General features: G+C 38.7%; 2 protein-coding genes and 1 long non-coding RNA gene across 52 annotated transcripts in view; all 3 read left to right on the forward strand.

Annotated features, from left to right (window-relative positions):
* LOC103950070 (zinc finger CCCH domain-containing protein 67) overlaps positions 1-14,704 on the forward strand; it is a 62,605-nt gene that overhangs the window by 7,936 nt on the left and 39,965 nt on the right. For 2 of the 50 annotated variants that reach the window (XM_048587808.1, XM_048587810.1), the window contains exons 2-4: positions 13,759-13,824; positions 14,196-14,282; positions 14,441-14,641. The exons of 44 other annotated variants lie outside the window; for them this stretch is intronic. In XM_048587808.1, coding sequence (XP_048443765.1) covers positions 13,759-13,824; positions 14,196-14,282; positions 14,441-14,641 — 354 coding nt within the window. Of the gene's footprint in view, positions 1-12,333; positions 13,343-13,758; positions 13,825-14,195; positions 14,283-14,440; positions 14,642-14,704 lie in introns of those variants that run through there. 4 more of the 50 variants (XM_048587811.1, XM_048587813.1, XM_048587812.1 and 1 more) reach the window with 4 other exon arrangements.
* LOC103950091 (zinc finger CCCH domain-containing protein 43) lies at positions 2,479-6,043 on the forward strand. Its single transcript, XM_048587814.1, has 6 exons — positions 2,479-3,239; positions 3,461-3,526; positions 3,965-4,051; positions 4,212-4,412; positions 4,850-5,125; positions 5,647-6,043. Exons 4-6 carry the CDS (start codon positions 4,236-4,238, stop codon positions 5,743-5,745), a joined length of 552 nt encoding a protein of 183 aa, XP_048443771.1. The 5' UTR covers positions 2,479-3,239; positions 3,461-3,526; positions 3,965-4,051; positions 4,212-4,235; the 3' UTR covers positions 5,746-6,043.
* On the forward strand, positions 9,634-11,485 carry LOC125478928. Its single transcript, XR_007259707.1, has 3 exons — positions 9,634-9,958; positions 10,153-10,436; positions 11,349-11,485. It is a non-coding gene; the product is annotated as an uncharacterized LOC125478928 (long non-coding RNA).

Genomic DNA, 14,704 nt, shown 5'->3' on the forward strand with positions numbered 1-14,704 from the left:
GCCATTGAATGAGGATCCGGTTTACTCGACACTGATGATTCCACCACCTCAAGTAGTTTCTTCTCAAAATTCAGAATGGAATGGTTATCAGGTTCTTTTATTTAACTTTCCCATCTCAGAGTCTCGGGTTTGAATAACTGTGATCACTTTGATATACCAGTTAATACTTTATCAGGGATAAGAGATCACGATCATTTGTATGTTTAACTTTCTTATACTTTTCAGCCATGCTCTTTTTATTCATTTCTGGCTCATAAATTAATAATTTGCTCGTCCACATTTGCTATGAATTTTTATCTATAACCAGGACTTAAAGTTCCCAATAGTTTGACAAATTGCTGTCTGCAACAGTTATAGTAATTTGTTTAGTTCATATCTCTGCGTTCAAAACTCATCAATTGGCATCCTTATCAGTTTGTGAGGTCTCTATTGTTAATTGGCATCCCTTTTGTGTTTCGTTGTGAACTTTTAGGCTTCAGCATATGCACCAGAAAGAAGCATGCCTGCGCGTCCACCATACATGATGAACAACTCAGTGGCTGAAACCAACGTCTACAAGCAACATCCACACCAGAATCAAGTTGAAGAGTTCCCAGAAGGACCTGGCCAACCCTTATGCAGTTATTTCTTAAGAAAGGGGCATTGCAAGTTTAAATCTAATTGCAAATATCACCATCCAAAAACTCAATGCAGTAGGCCCCCCAATCGCACTCAGTGACAAGGGCCTGCCCTTGAGACCGGTAAGTTCACCCTACTCTGGCCATGCCTTTTATAACGAGTTTAATTTCAGAATATGATCCTAGAAAGGTTTCACTTTGTGATACATGAAGGTAAAACAAATGAAATACTATGTGAGGACAATTGTTCCCGCTCTATGAGAGCCTCAGTTTGATCGCATATTACATGATTGCACGCCATTGATCACACAAAATTTGTTTCAAAATCCAGGATCAGAACATTTGCACACATTACAGTCGCATGGCATTTGCAAATTTGGGCCAGCTTGTAAATTTGACCACCCGCTACATATATCATCTTCAACTACATCTGGTCCTGATCATCAACTTCCTTTCAGTGATTCGGCAACTACTAACGGGGCAGGAATGGCTGGGAGCAGAAACTGAACTGATGTTACAAGTCAGCGGCAGCCCGTGCAGTAAGTTATGCATGAAATGCTTGCCTAGAGCACAGGATTTGCATCACTCAAACATGTGTAATCTCTCTTTTGGTAATTCAATCTTAAAAATGTATCAAACCTCTTCACCGGACGACATAAACTTTATAGTTGTGAGATTTTAAGGGAAATGGAACCTGTAAATTATTTCTCATCTGTCAAATAACCGGAAAATACTGTAGTCGAGAATATCCTTTCAATTTCGTTGTGGCTGCCTATCCCGAGTATCGCAATCGGTTGTTGATCTCGCTCTATAAAACTTGTGCCGGGATCTTCTGTTATGTATCGAACTTACGGCGACGTTACGTGCATTGTCTATCTTGCATGTAACATTGGTTAAATTCGCATATACAACACCAATGTAAAAGACAAACCCATATTACAAAATAACATGTTTGTAGGTCACGGCATCTGAGTGGAGCTGTGAAGGTGATGAAGAAACTAGGACAAGCAAACCTAGGTCATACGAGTGAACCTAGGACAACCTTTGACCCCAAAAAAAAAAACCTAGGATAACCAAAATGGGGAGTAAAGAGAGTTGACTCAGCCTGAAATAACTGGGAAATTTCGTTTAAGAGTTAAAAATATTTTTACGACGCGTTTACTAATCCGGAATTGAAACGACCGATCAAACTAATCAGGAGACGAACGAGAAGGAATCAAAATTTTGAGTATTATTATAAAGGACTTAACCTACATAAATGTTATATGTCAATGCATTATTGTTTTAAGTATCGTCACATTGTAGCAATATTTTCTTAACCAGCGACTGCTTGGAAGTGTATTCGATCCATGTAAGTCGTTCTGTAATTATGAGACTTGTATATGGGCATAAACAAAGTGTGTGAGAATTTTTTATTTTTGTTTTTGAAATAGGAGAGAGGAAGAGAATGATAGAGAATATGGTAGTAGGCATTGAAAAAAACAGTAAATTTTGGTTGTGTGAAATTACATTTATACCTTATATTTCTTGTTCATGTTATATTTTAATTAGAGAGATAAATGACAATTTTATAGGATTTTAGTTAATGCTTCATTAATTAATTGAGATTCGCCACTTTTCCTAAAGCAGCTTCTAGACAAAGCAGACTTTGATTTAGGCAGTCAGAGTATACTTCGATCATTCGATCATATGAGAGAATTTGTTTAATCCCTAAATGTAGTTGCTAGTTGCAAGTTCACAGAAAAACCTGGCAACCCAGTTTCAGCTACCGTCGCCGCCGCATCCGCCGCCGCCATCAGCACAAAAATTATGTTCACAGCGGCGCGTATTGCCCTACCGGTGACAGTGTCAGTGCTGGTCGTAATTTATAAGTACTTCAGATCCGGACAGAGATCGGAATTTTCTGAAGGCGCCGAAGTTCCCCTAAATCCGACGTCTGTTCCGTCACCTGCGCCGTCCGATCTCGAGCGTGAAATCCTTGATTGGATTCGGACACTCGACCCCGCCGTGCTCAATAGGATTAGGAATCGCGACCCTGCCCTCCTCCATGAGATTCAGCAATTCGACCCCTCCGTTGAGATTCGCAACTTTGATCCTTCCATCGTTGATGAGATTCGGAACTTGGACCCTGCTTTCCCTGCGGGATTTTCTGAAAGCGTAGACGTTCCTCAAAAACCCCCGTCTGTTCCGTCTCCTGAGCCGTCCGTTGTTGAAATCCTTGATTGGATTGGGACACTCGGCCCCTCCGTGCTCGATGAGATTCAGCAATTCGACCCCGCCTTCCTCGATGAGGATCGGAGCTTCGATCCTTCCATTGTTGATGGGATTCGGAAATTGAGTTTGAAGGAAAAGGAGGAAAAAGAAGAAGAGAAGGAGAGAGAGACTGAAAAGGAAAAGGAAAATGAGAAGGGGAGAGAGAGCGAAAAGAGCGAAAGCGGCAGCGGCAGTGGAGGAGGGAATGAGAATGGTGGTGAGGTGGATAAGGAGGTTGTTGAGGAGAGTAGCAGAAGGGATCAGTACCCATTGAGGCTTGGAGACTGTTGGCACTATCTGAGGACTGGCAATTGTAAGTTCGGATCGAATTGCAAGTATAATCACCCTCAGATAACGAAAAACAAGCAGGTATATCTCCCTTGTTCCGCATTTATTTGTTAAAGATGATGTTTTTCTTTCACGTGCATCTTTGTGGTGAAATGTATCCGAAACAAATCGGGACTTTGGGCCTGCATTTAGTATTTGAGACATTAATGCATCTGGCCTCGTATGATTGCAGGAAATAATTGTGTCGTTGGTGCTCACTTTGTGTTTCTTCGTGTTTTGAACTTTATCATATTGATTTGAAGGTGTCTAAGGACAAGGCAAAGCTGAGGGAAGAGTTGGAAGAGAAGCAAGACCAGACCGAAAGCAAGGTTATTATCTATCCGAAGTTCTGGTTTTTACTGCAACTGGTTGGTTTTCATGTTTTACATCATTAAGTTTTGTTTTACTTCGCATATTTGATTTCAAGTACTATGTTGTGTTTTGACGATGGGGTTTCTCGATATGGTTATCTGAAAGCTAGTAGGTTAGAATGCACTAGTGAATATACAAGCTTAAACCTTTTTCATCTTGTAGCTAACTATAGAATGATGAGGGTCTTGAACGTGATCAACTCATAGTCGATGTGTTTCGACAGTTGTATGCTGTTACATTACAATTACATTTTCCTTTTTATACAGGATTACAATTATGTTTTTAAATGTCAATGACATTTCTTTCCCTTTGTACCCTCGTTCAAATCTGTGCAACGTACGTGGTGGCCTAGTAACAGTTTCACGATCTTAATATAACACTTGAGCTTGTTGCAGTATTACATCAGCCCAGGACGACGTATAGAGCTACCTTCTGTAGCTCCAGCTCTGGAACTTAACTTTTCGGGCCTGCCAATTCGTCCGGTATAAACTCTAGATTTGATCTGTAAAAATTTGAGGAATGAATATCTATCTATTCATGATGTTTAAGATTTAAGATTTTATCTTTGCTTATTTTCTTATTCTGTTGGACCAATTTAATGTGTCCATATGTTTGCTGAATAATTGTTTTAATGTATTACAGGGGGAGAAAGATTGTTCCTACTATATGCGAACTCTGACCTGCAAGTACGAAACAAACTGCAAGTTTAACCACCCTGATCCTACAGCTGCCGGAGAATCTCGCCCGCAATCCGCGTATGGTAATGGTAGGCCTGCATCATTACAAGGTCTGCCAAATTCTCAAGGGATTAATTCTGAAGCTACAGAATGGAATGGTTATCAGGTACTTTAGCCATCACTCCCTTATTATAGTCTTGGGTTTAAAATTTAAATAACTCTCATCACTTTTTGATATGTGAATTACCGTCTCTTTTGGGATAATAGTCAGATCTTTTTGTGTTTTGACGTCTTTTCTTTTCTTTCTCATGCCTTTTTATTCATGTTCGGCTCATAAAAATAATAATATGGTCCTACATTGAGGAATTAATGTGATATTCTATTATTATTTGTAAAGAAGTTAAATTCTTGAAATTTTGAATATTAATAAAAAAAATGTTGTCTGCATCAGTTGTGGTAATATGCTTACGTTTTCACTTCGGTACATCTAGACTACTTATTTGGGTTCCATATTAGTTTGTGGGTATAAGTAAGAATAACCCCCTTTTTTTTGTAGAATTTATAGAATTACTGCTGTTCTCGTTTGCATTTAAACATGTTTAGGCTCCAGCATATCTACCACATAGAAGCATGCCTGCACCTCCACCTGTACCATATGTTATGAACAACTCGGTGACTGAAACCAACTACTACGGACAATATGCACAGCAGATGCAAGCTGAAGAATTACCAGAACGACCTGGGCAACCTGTTTGCTTCTATTTCGCTCAAACAGGGGATTGTGCTAATAAATCTAATTGCCAATATCACCATCCAAAAAATCAGACTGCAGCGACCCCCTCATGTGCACTTAGTGACAGGGGCCTCCCTTTAAGACCAGTAAGTTCACTCTTCTTCGAACTGTTCTTTTTATGCAGAATTCGTAACTATGGATTATGATCTCAAAAAGGTTTTTCACTTTGTGATACAAGTAGCACAGAAAGTAGGTTGGTTTTTAAGTTCTAAGTTATTCTCTTTTGGGCCAATGAGTTCACCGTTTGCCAATGTGCATATTTCACCCTTGACAGCATTAATAACTAACCACTACTTGTTATTCAAACATTTTTTTTTTATTACGTGATGGAATCATTTTGGAATTGAAATCTTTTTGCAAGTTTTAGTGTACCTTGGATAATTAGCAATGTACCACGAAAATGTATATTACTGAGACTCATTTGACCTTGCGAAAGATAATTTGTAATGAAAGTTATGGATGTCCCTTTCAACATAGAAGGATTCTTAACTAACAGTTCCTCTCTTGCCTCTCCTATATGAAATACTCTGTTTGATCAGTTATTGTGCTTTGTTATTGCATGCCATCAATTGCATAAACTTTCATCCTAAATTTGTTTCCAATCCAGGGTCAGAAGATTTGCACAGAGTACAGCCACTTTGGCGTTTGCGGTTCTGGGCCAACCTGTAGATTTGACCATCCGTCATTATCAGTTTCCTTTCTGTGACTCGGAAACTGCAAATGGGGTACGATCATCTGGAAGTAGAAGTGGAACTGATGCTACAATTCCGCAACAGCCTGAGTAATATGTTTTGCACGAAATGCCAACTAGAGCAGTGGATTCTTGTCGCCAAGGACATGAAATCGCTTTGTTATTGAGTCTTGGAAATGTATCAAACCTTCTCCCCTAGCTGCCACCGGCTTTTCAGATGCTAGAACTTAATGGAAGCCGGAAATGTAAATGTTTCGTGTTTGATGTAATTTTACTGGAAAATAAAAGTTGAATTCAGTGAGTATCCTCTCAACTCTGCTTTGTGGTTATGGTCACGTCCCAATTATCTTCGATTTGCTTGTTGGATAATCCTTACCTAACAAAAGTGATTATGTTTTAACTTTTGACCTCCAAAAACAAACCCCAATTATGTTTAACTTTCTCTCAAGGGAAAACCGTTGGATGAACTTGGAACATTTTTTTAAACAATTGAGAACACACCAAGAATTAACGAGGTTTGATCGAAACGTCTGTGTTGATATTCGCTAGTGTGAAAAATATATCATAGATAAGCATATATGTGTTTAAACATATGAACAACTAAAAAACTGTCCCGTTCCATCCCGTCGCATAAACATTTGCACCAAACAATAGACGGAACAAGGGTAAGTTAGTTATTTAATATTTTGGTTTCATTCCCCATGCGCTTACCAAACGTAGAATGGAACAACCGTCCCATTCTGACACGGTCCGATCCCAGTGTCCAAAGGGCAACGAGATGGCCACGTGCTCGTTGACACCTGAGGGTGACGCAAGCTATTTAATGAATGCATATGACGAGAGGACAAGGATTGTATGCCCTCCCACTTAAGGTGCCCTAATGTGCTCTCCTGTTTTGTGTGGTTACGGTTAAGCTACGTTAACATTTTATATTATTTTTTTTATAGAGATAATAAGACAAAAATGAATAATAATATAAAATATTGACGTGACTTAACCGTGACCACAAACAGGAAGGCATGGGAGGGCAGACAATCCTTGTCCATGCCGAGAACATGTGAAACATGCATATAAATTTCGCCCGGAACCACGCAATGTAATATTCAAGTACAAACCTTAATAGAAAATATAATAATAGTTCACTGCCAACAATTTAAAAGTAATAATGCATGACAAATTCATAGCGTACTACTAATTCAAAATACGAGAGGAAGGTATATCAGAAGGTGCGATTATAAGAGATGTCCTACGTAGAGAGGAGGACACAAATTCGCTGATATGGGAATGCCTCGTAGCTTGAGTCGTATACCTCATTCCTAGGTCTTGAGGGGGTGCAAAACAAAATATGAGTGGACCAAGTTTATATATATGTAATACTAAAATAGTTATTCTTCAACGTACTAAACCCCAGTTTTAAAAACTTATATAGCATAATAAGTAATAGGTTTTCCAAAAGCCTTAGCATGCCATAAAACTTTCGTAAAACATATATCGTATATAGTGTGCTTAGTAATGGTATTTCATTCGCCCGAAGGCATATATAAGTATCATTCGCCTGAAGGCCCTTCATCACCTGTTCGAAGGCATATATAAGTATCACTCACCCCAAGGCCCTTCATCACCTGCCTACCCGAGGCCTTTCATCACTCGCCTGAAAGCATATATAAGTATCATTCGCCCGAAGGCCCTTCATTACCCGCCCGAAGGCATATATAACTATCATTCACTAAGTAAGCATAGAAAATCATGAACATAATCTTTCCAAAATATATCTCATCGGAGCTTAATAGCTCAAACATCATATCAATAAATCATATTCATAAATATCTTAGTAAACATAAATTCAATAAAGCATGATATTTCATAAAGCATAAATCCGATTTACTCATAAACATTTCATAAAACGTAGCCATAAAATCATGTTTTTCATGAATGCTTATCTAGTAATAAAATCATGTATTTTGGAAGGGGTCCACTTATAGATACTCCGTCGTTGAAGAACCATTTGAACTATAGAGGACAGGGTTGCCACTAACAAATGCACCTAAGCATATAAAGGGACCAATTAATAAAACTCTATTAAAACAATTGAATTTGAAAAAATGGAGCACAAATTTGGAATGACGACGTCTAAATTAGTTTAGGAGGGGTCCCGGTTGAAACCCGAAAATGTCAACCCAAAAGTCAATGTTGACAGTGAACAGTCAACGCTGATTGAGAAGTAAGCTGAAGCTGAGCTGAGCCGAGCCATCGGAGCTCATATCAGAAATTGGGATTTTTTGCCGGAAGTTTGGAAAATGTTCAAAGCTTCGTAACTCACTCGTTTCTTAACCAAATTCGACCCATAATATATAAAATGAAGATACGAAAGTGTCGAACAAGATTATACTTATTTAGAAGCCCAATGGTTGCCGGAAAATGACCTGAAGTGTGACTGGTTAGTGGGAAAACTGGAGAACTCGTAGGAAACTGGGTAAGCTTTAAACGTTCATAACTTCTTTAATACTCAACAACATCGAGTGATTCAGAAAAGAAAACCATACTTCTCGACCAGAGGAAGAGAATGGTACCTTTCTTGATGCCTAACTCACCGTGGTTCAGCTAGAAAATGGTTGTCTTCGTCGGAAAAAATGGGGAAGCTTTCCCCGTGAGATTCCTACATCCAAACATCACCAAATCTTCTCAAAACTACCTCTAAACATACACCAAGACACGATCTACAACTTTTGGACAAGTTTCGAGACTTACCTTCGCTAGAGAAGGTGGAAACTCGTTGAAAAACTCAGTGAACAGTGGTGAACGCTGTGCAATGAGTTTGGAAGGTCCTCTTTTGATTATGAGTTCATAGGGGTGATGGTGGTGGTATCAAGGTTGTTGTTGTGTGATTTGTTTGAGTGAAAACCCTCTAGGAGGGTTGGTTTGAGAGATGGTCGAGAGTGTAGAGAGGGAGAGAGATGAGAGAGTTTTTGAGAGAGAGAGTGAGTGTTTCAGAAAATAATAGATGGAAAAGAGAAGAGAGGGGTCACGGGGAAAAATGAAGAAAACATGTGGGCCACAAAACAAGATCACTAAAGACGAAACACGAAAATGTCTGAAAAACATGTGGGCCCTATAACTCCAAATTTGAATCCATTTGCGCCTACGCGTTCATGGTGATGAGTACAATAAGGATAAGGGTGTGATATTCACACTCCTTTTTACTTCTCACACATTTTTTTAATTTTCAATCGTCAGATTGGATGAATTGAAGAAGATTAAGAGACATAAATCAACAAGAGGTATGTAAGAAGTAAAAAGAGGTGTGTGGATAGCACATTCCTAAGAATAAACTAAGAAAATTAGTAATATGCGTCACTACGAGATGGTCAACGAAAGTCAACGTTCATGCCTCAAGGACAATTTGATAATCATACATTCAATAATATAATATACGACAAAGTAAGGATAGGGTTTCACACTATCCATCCCGTTCCGTCCTGTATGCGTGCCAAACGGCCCCTTATTTCTTAAGAACGGGGGATTGCAAGTTTAAGACCTGTTTTGGTACTGAGGTGATTCTGAGAAAAGCTGGGAGCTGTTTTTGTGTTTGGTAAACATTCAGCTTCAGTTTTTTTTCACAGTTTTGGGTGAAAAAAAGCTAAAAATAAGAAGCTGCAAAACCCAGCTTTGAAAAATCGGCTTTTTTTCACATCTGTTTTACATAAAAGTTTACCAAACACTATAATACTGTTTTTTTTTTTTTTTTCAAAAGCACTTTTACAAAAAAGTTTACCAAACACTCTGCTGCTTTATTTCACAGCCGCTTATTCTCACAGAACAGCAGAATCAGTATTTTTTTTAAAACACAGCAATACCAAACCAACCATAAATCTAATTGCAGATATCACCATCCAAAAACTCATACCGCAGTAGCCACCTCACAAAAACTCAAGTTTAAATCTAATTAATTTTTTTATTGCTAGAAAAAAAAATGGTTTTTGGTTGATTTGGTTCCACTGAGTTCGACATTCCCGACGACTTTCAGACGTTTCCCAGTGATGATCGGCCCTGCAACCACCACTATTCGAATCAGCAGACTCCTAACAACAAAATTTGAGCTTTGCATGCTTGAATCTACCCCTAAATCGAAGATTTCCATAAACCCAGCTCACGGTGGCGTTTTCCAACGAGGATCCGAGTTTTCTCCGATCGATTTCAGGCTTTCCGACATTTTTTGGGTTAGTACAAGGTGATATTCCTACTCTATACCGGCAAATTGGCTTAAGTTTTGAATTTGGTGTAAAATGGTTGGGTTTTGAAGCTAATCGGAGTCTCTGTGCTTCATATTTTTGTATTCAACTTTAACAGTCGCTGTATATTCAATATTCAACATTTTCCTCACCGACAGCAACATTTCTCATTTTGTATTATTTGTGATTGCAGTTGAGAAAACTTAACAGTCGCAACCTTCAATATGTATTTTGAAGAAGCTTTCAAATTGAAATATGTGTTGGAAGAATTCTTAAAGCTTCGTCGTGGGCAACGAAAACCCACAATTTTGGGTCCAAGGGAGGATATTTCTTTTCCGACTTCTCTTTTATTTATTAATATTTATTTTTTGTCATTTCTAAATGATTCTCACCCCTTTTTTTTTTTGCAGTTTTCTGTGGAGGTTTATTTGAACATGGGAAATCAAGAGTTGCTGCTCACAGAAAAGCTGATGCAAGGTGAGATTATGTTTTTTATTTCCGTTTTGTGATGAATTTTCTTCACGTTTTGCGATTTGATCGGAGATCTCGATATGAACCGTCGATTTTGAAGTTGTGTTTTATGAGTTTCTCTGTCTTTTCTTTTTCGTTTCGTTTTCTTCTATTTTGTTGCTTAGAAATTTGTGTTGTTTATGTAACCACAGTGGTTTCAACGATTCCCAGAGTCTCAATCAAACCCGTTGTATATTTCGGGAGAGTCTTATGCTGGAGTCTATGTGCCAACTCTTGCTTCTCAAATTGCAAAAGTTATCTATTTAGTTAATTGGTGTTTACACAATTACCACATTACACTAATTGCATATGTATATATGTATCTATTGGATTTAACTTCTGGTCTGTTTCAACTTTCTCCTGTCCATTCTGCTGCACAAAGAATGTTGAATCTTCCTTTTGAACAGAACAGATGTTACTTTCGTACCTCTAATCTATATGCATCGAACAATGTTTCTCTTATTTTTTGGTATGTAAATAGCTCTCCAATCTAGGTTAGACAATATTTTTTGCATGTACTAGCCCAGCATTTCTAATATTTTGTATGTAAATGCTGGTCCTGATTTGTTATCTAGGTTGAACAATATTTTTTGCATTTACATAGGCCAGCATTTTCCAATGCTCTATGTCTAAAAGCTGGCAAAAATGTGTAATCTAGGTCGACCAATATTTTATGCATGTACATTTGTATATCTAAACTTATCTTATTATTTTCTTCTACTATCTCTGTGTTTTTCAAGCATAGTAAACAACACAGTTTTTAATCCCGCAGCAAAGCGTGGGCATCACTTTCTAGTGAAATACTACGTGAGGACAATTGTTCCCGAATCATAAATATTATAAACTAATTGTTCTCACAAAATTTGTTTCAAAATCCAGGATCAGAACATTTGCACACATTACAGTCACCATGGCATTTGCAAATTTGGGCCAGCTTGTAAATTTGACCACCCGTTACATATATCATCTTCACCTACATCTGGTCCTGATCATCAACTTCCTTTCAGTGATTCGGCAACTACTAACGGGGCAGGAATGGCTGGGAGCAGAAACGGAACTGATGTTACAAGTCAGCCGCAGCCCGTGCTGTAAGTTATGCATGAAATGCTTGCCCAGAGCACAGGATTTGCATCACTCTAACATGTGTGATCTCTCTTTTGGTAATTCAATCTTAAAAATGTATCAAACCTCTTCACCGGACGACACAAACATTATAGTTGTGAGATTTGAAGGGAAATGGAACCTGTAAATTATTTCTCATCTACGTCATATAACCGGAAAATACTTTAGTCGAGAATATCCGTTCAATTTCGTTGTCAGCTGCCTATCCCGAGTATCGCAAATGGTTCGGTTGTTGATCTCGCTTTATAAAACCTGTGCCAGGATTTTCTGTTATGTATCGAACTTGCGGCGACGTTACGTGTATTGTCTATCTTGCATGTAACGTTGGTTAAATTTGCATATACAACACCAATGTAAAAGACAAACCCGTATTACAAAATAACGTGTTTGTTGGTAATGGCATCTGAGTGGAGCTGTGAAGGTGATGGACAACCTAGGACAAGTAAACCTAGGTCATACGAGTGAACGTAGGACAACCAAAATGGAGAGTAAACAGAGTTGACTCAACCTGAAACAAGTGGAAAATTTCGTTTGAGAGTTAAAAGTACTTTCACGATGCGTTTACTAATTCGAAATTTGAATGATTGATCAAACTAATTGGGAGACGGAATGGGAAGGAATCAAAATCTTGAGTATTATTAAGGAGTATTCAGTCTATACATAGATGTTACATATCAACTAATCATTTTAAGATATCGTTACATTGTAGCAATATTTGCTTAAACTGCGGTACTGCAAAGTGTATTTGGTCCATGTAAATTATTCTTTTATTACGAGGTTCCCCACTTTTCCTAAAGTAGCTTTGGCATTGAAAAGCAATCCAAACATGCCTCTAAACAAAGCAGACTTTGATTTAGGCAGTCAATGTATATTTTGATCATATGGGAGAGTTTGTTTCATCCATAGTGTAGTTGTTAGTTGCTAGTTCACAGCAAAAACCTAGCAACCCAGTTACAGCTACCGTCGCCGCCGCATCCGCCGCCGCCATCAGCATAAAAACTATGTATTTTTCAGCGGCGCGTATTGCCCTACCGGTGACAGTGTCAGTACTCGTCGTAATGTATAAGTACTTCAGATCCGGACGGAAATCGGAAATGTCTGAAGGCGTCGAAGTTCCCCTAAATCCGACGTCTGTTCCGTCACCTGCGCCGTCCGATCTCGAGCGTAAAATCCTTGATGGGATTCGGACACTCGACCCCGATATGCTCGATAAGATTAGGAATCTCGACCCTGCCATCCTCGATTGGATTAGGAACTTCGACCCTGCTTTCTCTTCGGAATTTTCTAAAAGCGTCAACGGTCCTCTAAATCCGCCGTCTGTTCCGTTACCTGCACCATCCGATCTCGATTCTAAATTCCTTGATTGGATTCGGAAACTCCACCCCGCCGTGCTTGATGAGCTTCTTTCTGACCCCGCCTTCCTCGATGAGATTCGGAACTTCGATCCTTCCATCGTTGATGAAATTCGGAAATTGAGTTTGAAGGGAAAGGAGGAAAAAGAAGAAGAAGAGAAGAGGAGAGAGAGTGAAAAGAAAATTGAGAAGGAGAGAGAGAGGGAAAGCAGCGGTGGCGGCGGAGGGAATGAGAACGGCGGTGAGGTGGATAAGAAGGTTGTTGAGGAGAGTAGCAGAAGGAATCAGTACCCATTGAGGCCCGAAGCTAAAGACTGTTCGTACTATCTGAAGACTGGCAACTGTAAGTTCGGATCGAATTGCAAGTTTAATCACCCTCGGATAAGGAAAAACAAGAAGGTATATCTCTCTTGTTTCGCATTTAGCATTTGCTTATGTATGTTTATGGTTGAAAGATTGAGACTTTTCGTGTTTTCGTGGCCTCAGCTTTCTTTGGTTTAGCTGAGAAATTCATGTATGCATGTGTAATAGAGTAAAGAATGTGTTAATCGGTTAGTTTATTATGCCGTGATGTGATCTCTGTCTGCGGAATTGACTCGAAATGGAGGCACATTTCATATTTGTTAAAGATGATGTTTTTCTTTCACGCGCATCTTTGTGGTGAAATTTGTCCGAGACAAATTGTGACTTTGGGCCTGCATTTAGTATTTGAGACATTAATGCATCTGGCCTGGTATGATTGCAGGAAGTATTTGTGTTGTTGGTGCTCACTTTGTGTTTCTTGGTGTTTTGAACTTTATCATATTGATTTGAAGGTGTCTAAAGACAAGGCTAAGAAGAGAGAAGAATTGGAAAAGGAGCAAGACCAGACCGAAAGCAAGGTTATTATCTATCCAAAGTTCTGGTTTTTACTGCAATTGCTTGGTTTCATGTTTTTCACCATTAAGTTTTGTTTTACTTCGCATATTTGGTTTCAAATGCACAAGTGAATATACAAGCTTAAACCTTTTTTATCTTGTAGCTAACTATAGATTTATGAGGGTCTTGAACGTGATCAACTTATAGTTGATGTGTTTTGTGTATGCTGTTACATTGCAATCAGATCTTCCTTTTTTTTATACCGGATTACTATTATGTTTTTAAATGTCAATGACGTTTCTTTCCCTTTGTATCCTCGTATTCAAATCTGTGCAACGTACGTGGTGGCCTAGTAACAGTTTCATGATCTTAATAACACTTAAGCTTGTTGCAGTACTACATCAGCCCAGGACAACGTATAGGGGTACCTTCTGTAGCTCCAGCTCTGGAACTTAACTTTTCAGGCCTGCCAATTCGTCCGGTAAGCTCTAGATTTGATCTGCAAAAATTTGAGGAATGAATAGCTATCTATTCATGGTGCTTAAGATTTAAGATTTTTTCTTTGCTTATTTTCTTATTCTGTTGTAGCTATTTAATGTGTCCATATGTTTGCTGAATAATTGTTTTAACGTATTACAGGGGGAGAAAGATTGTCCCTACTATATGCGAACTGGCACCTGCAAGTATGAAACAAACTGCAAGTTTAACCACCCTGATCCTACAGCTGCCGGAGAATCTCGCCCACAATCCACATATGGTAATGGTAGGCCTGCACCATTACAAGATCTGCCAAAATCTCAAGGGATAAATTCCGAAACTACAGAATGGAATGGTTATCAGGTACTTTAGTCATCAGTCCCTTACTAGAGTCTTGGGTTTAAATAACTCTAATCACTTTTTGAT

This window comes from the organism of the source record quoted next, unplaced genomic scaffold, assembly GCF_019419815.1.
Source record: "Pyrus x bretschneideri cultivar Hongxiangsu unplaced genomic scaffold, Pyrus_bretschneideri_v1 Contig27, whole genome shotgun sequence".
NCBI classification, from domain to species: domain Eukaryota; kingdom Viridiplantae; phylum Streptophyta; class Magnoliopsida; order Rosales; family Rosaceae; genus Pyrus; species Pyrus x bretschneideri.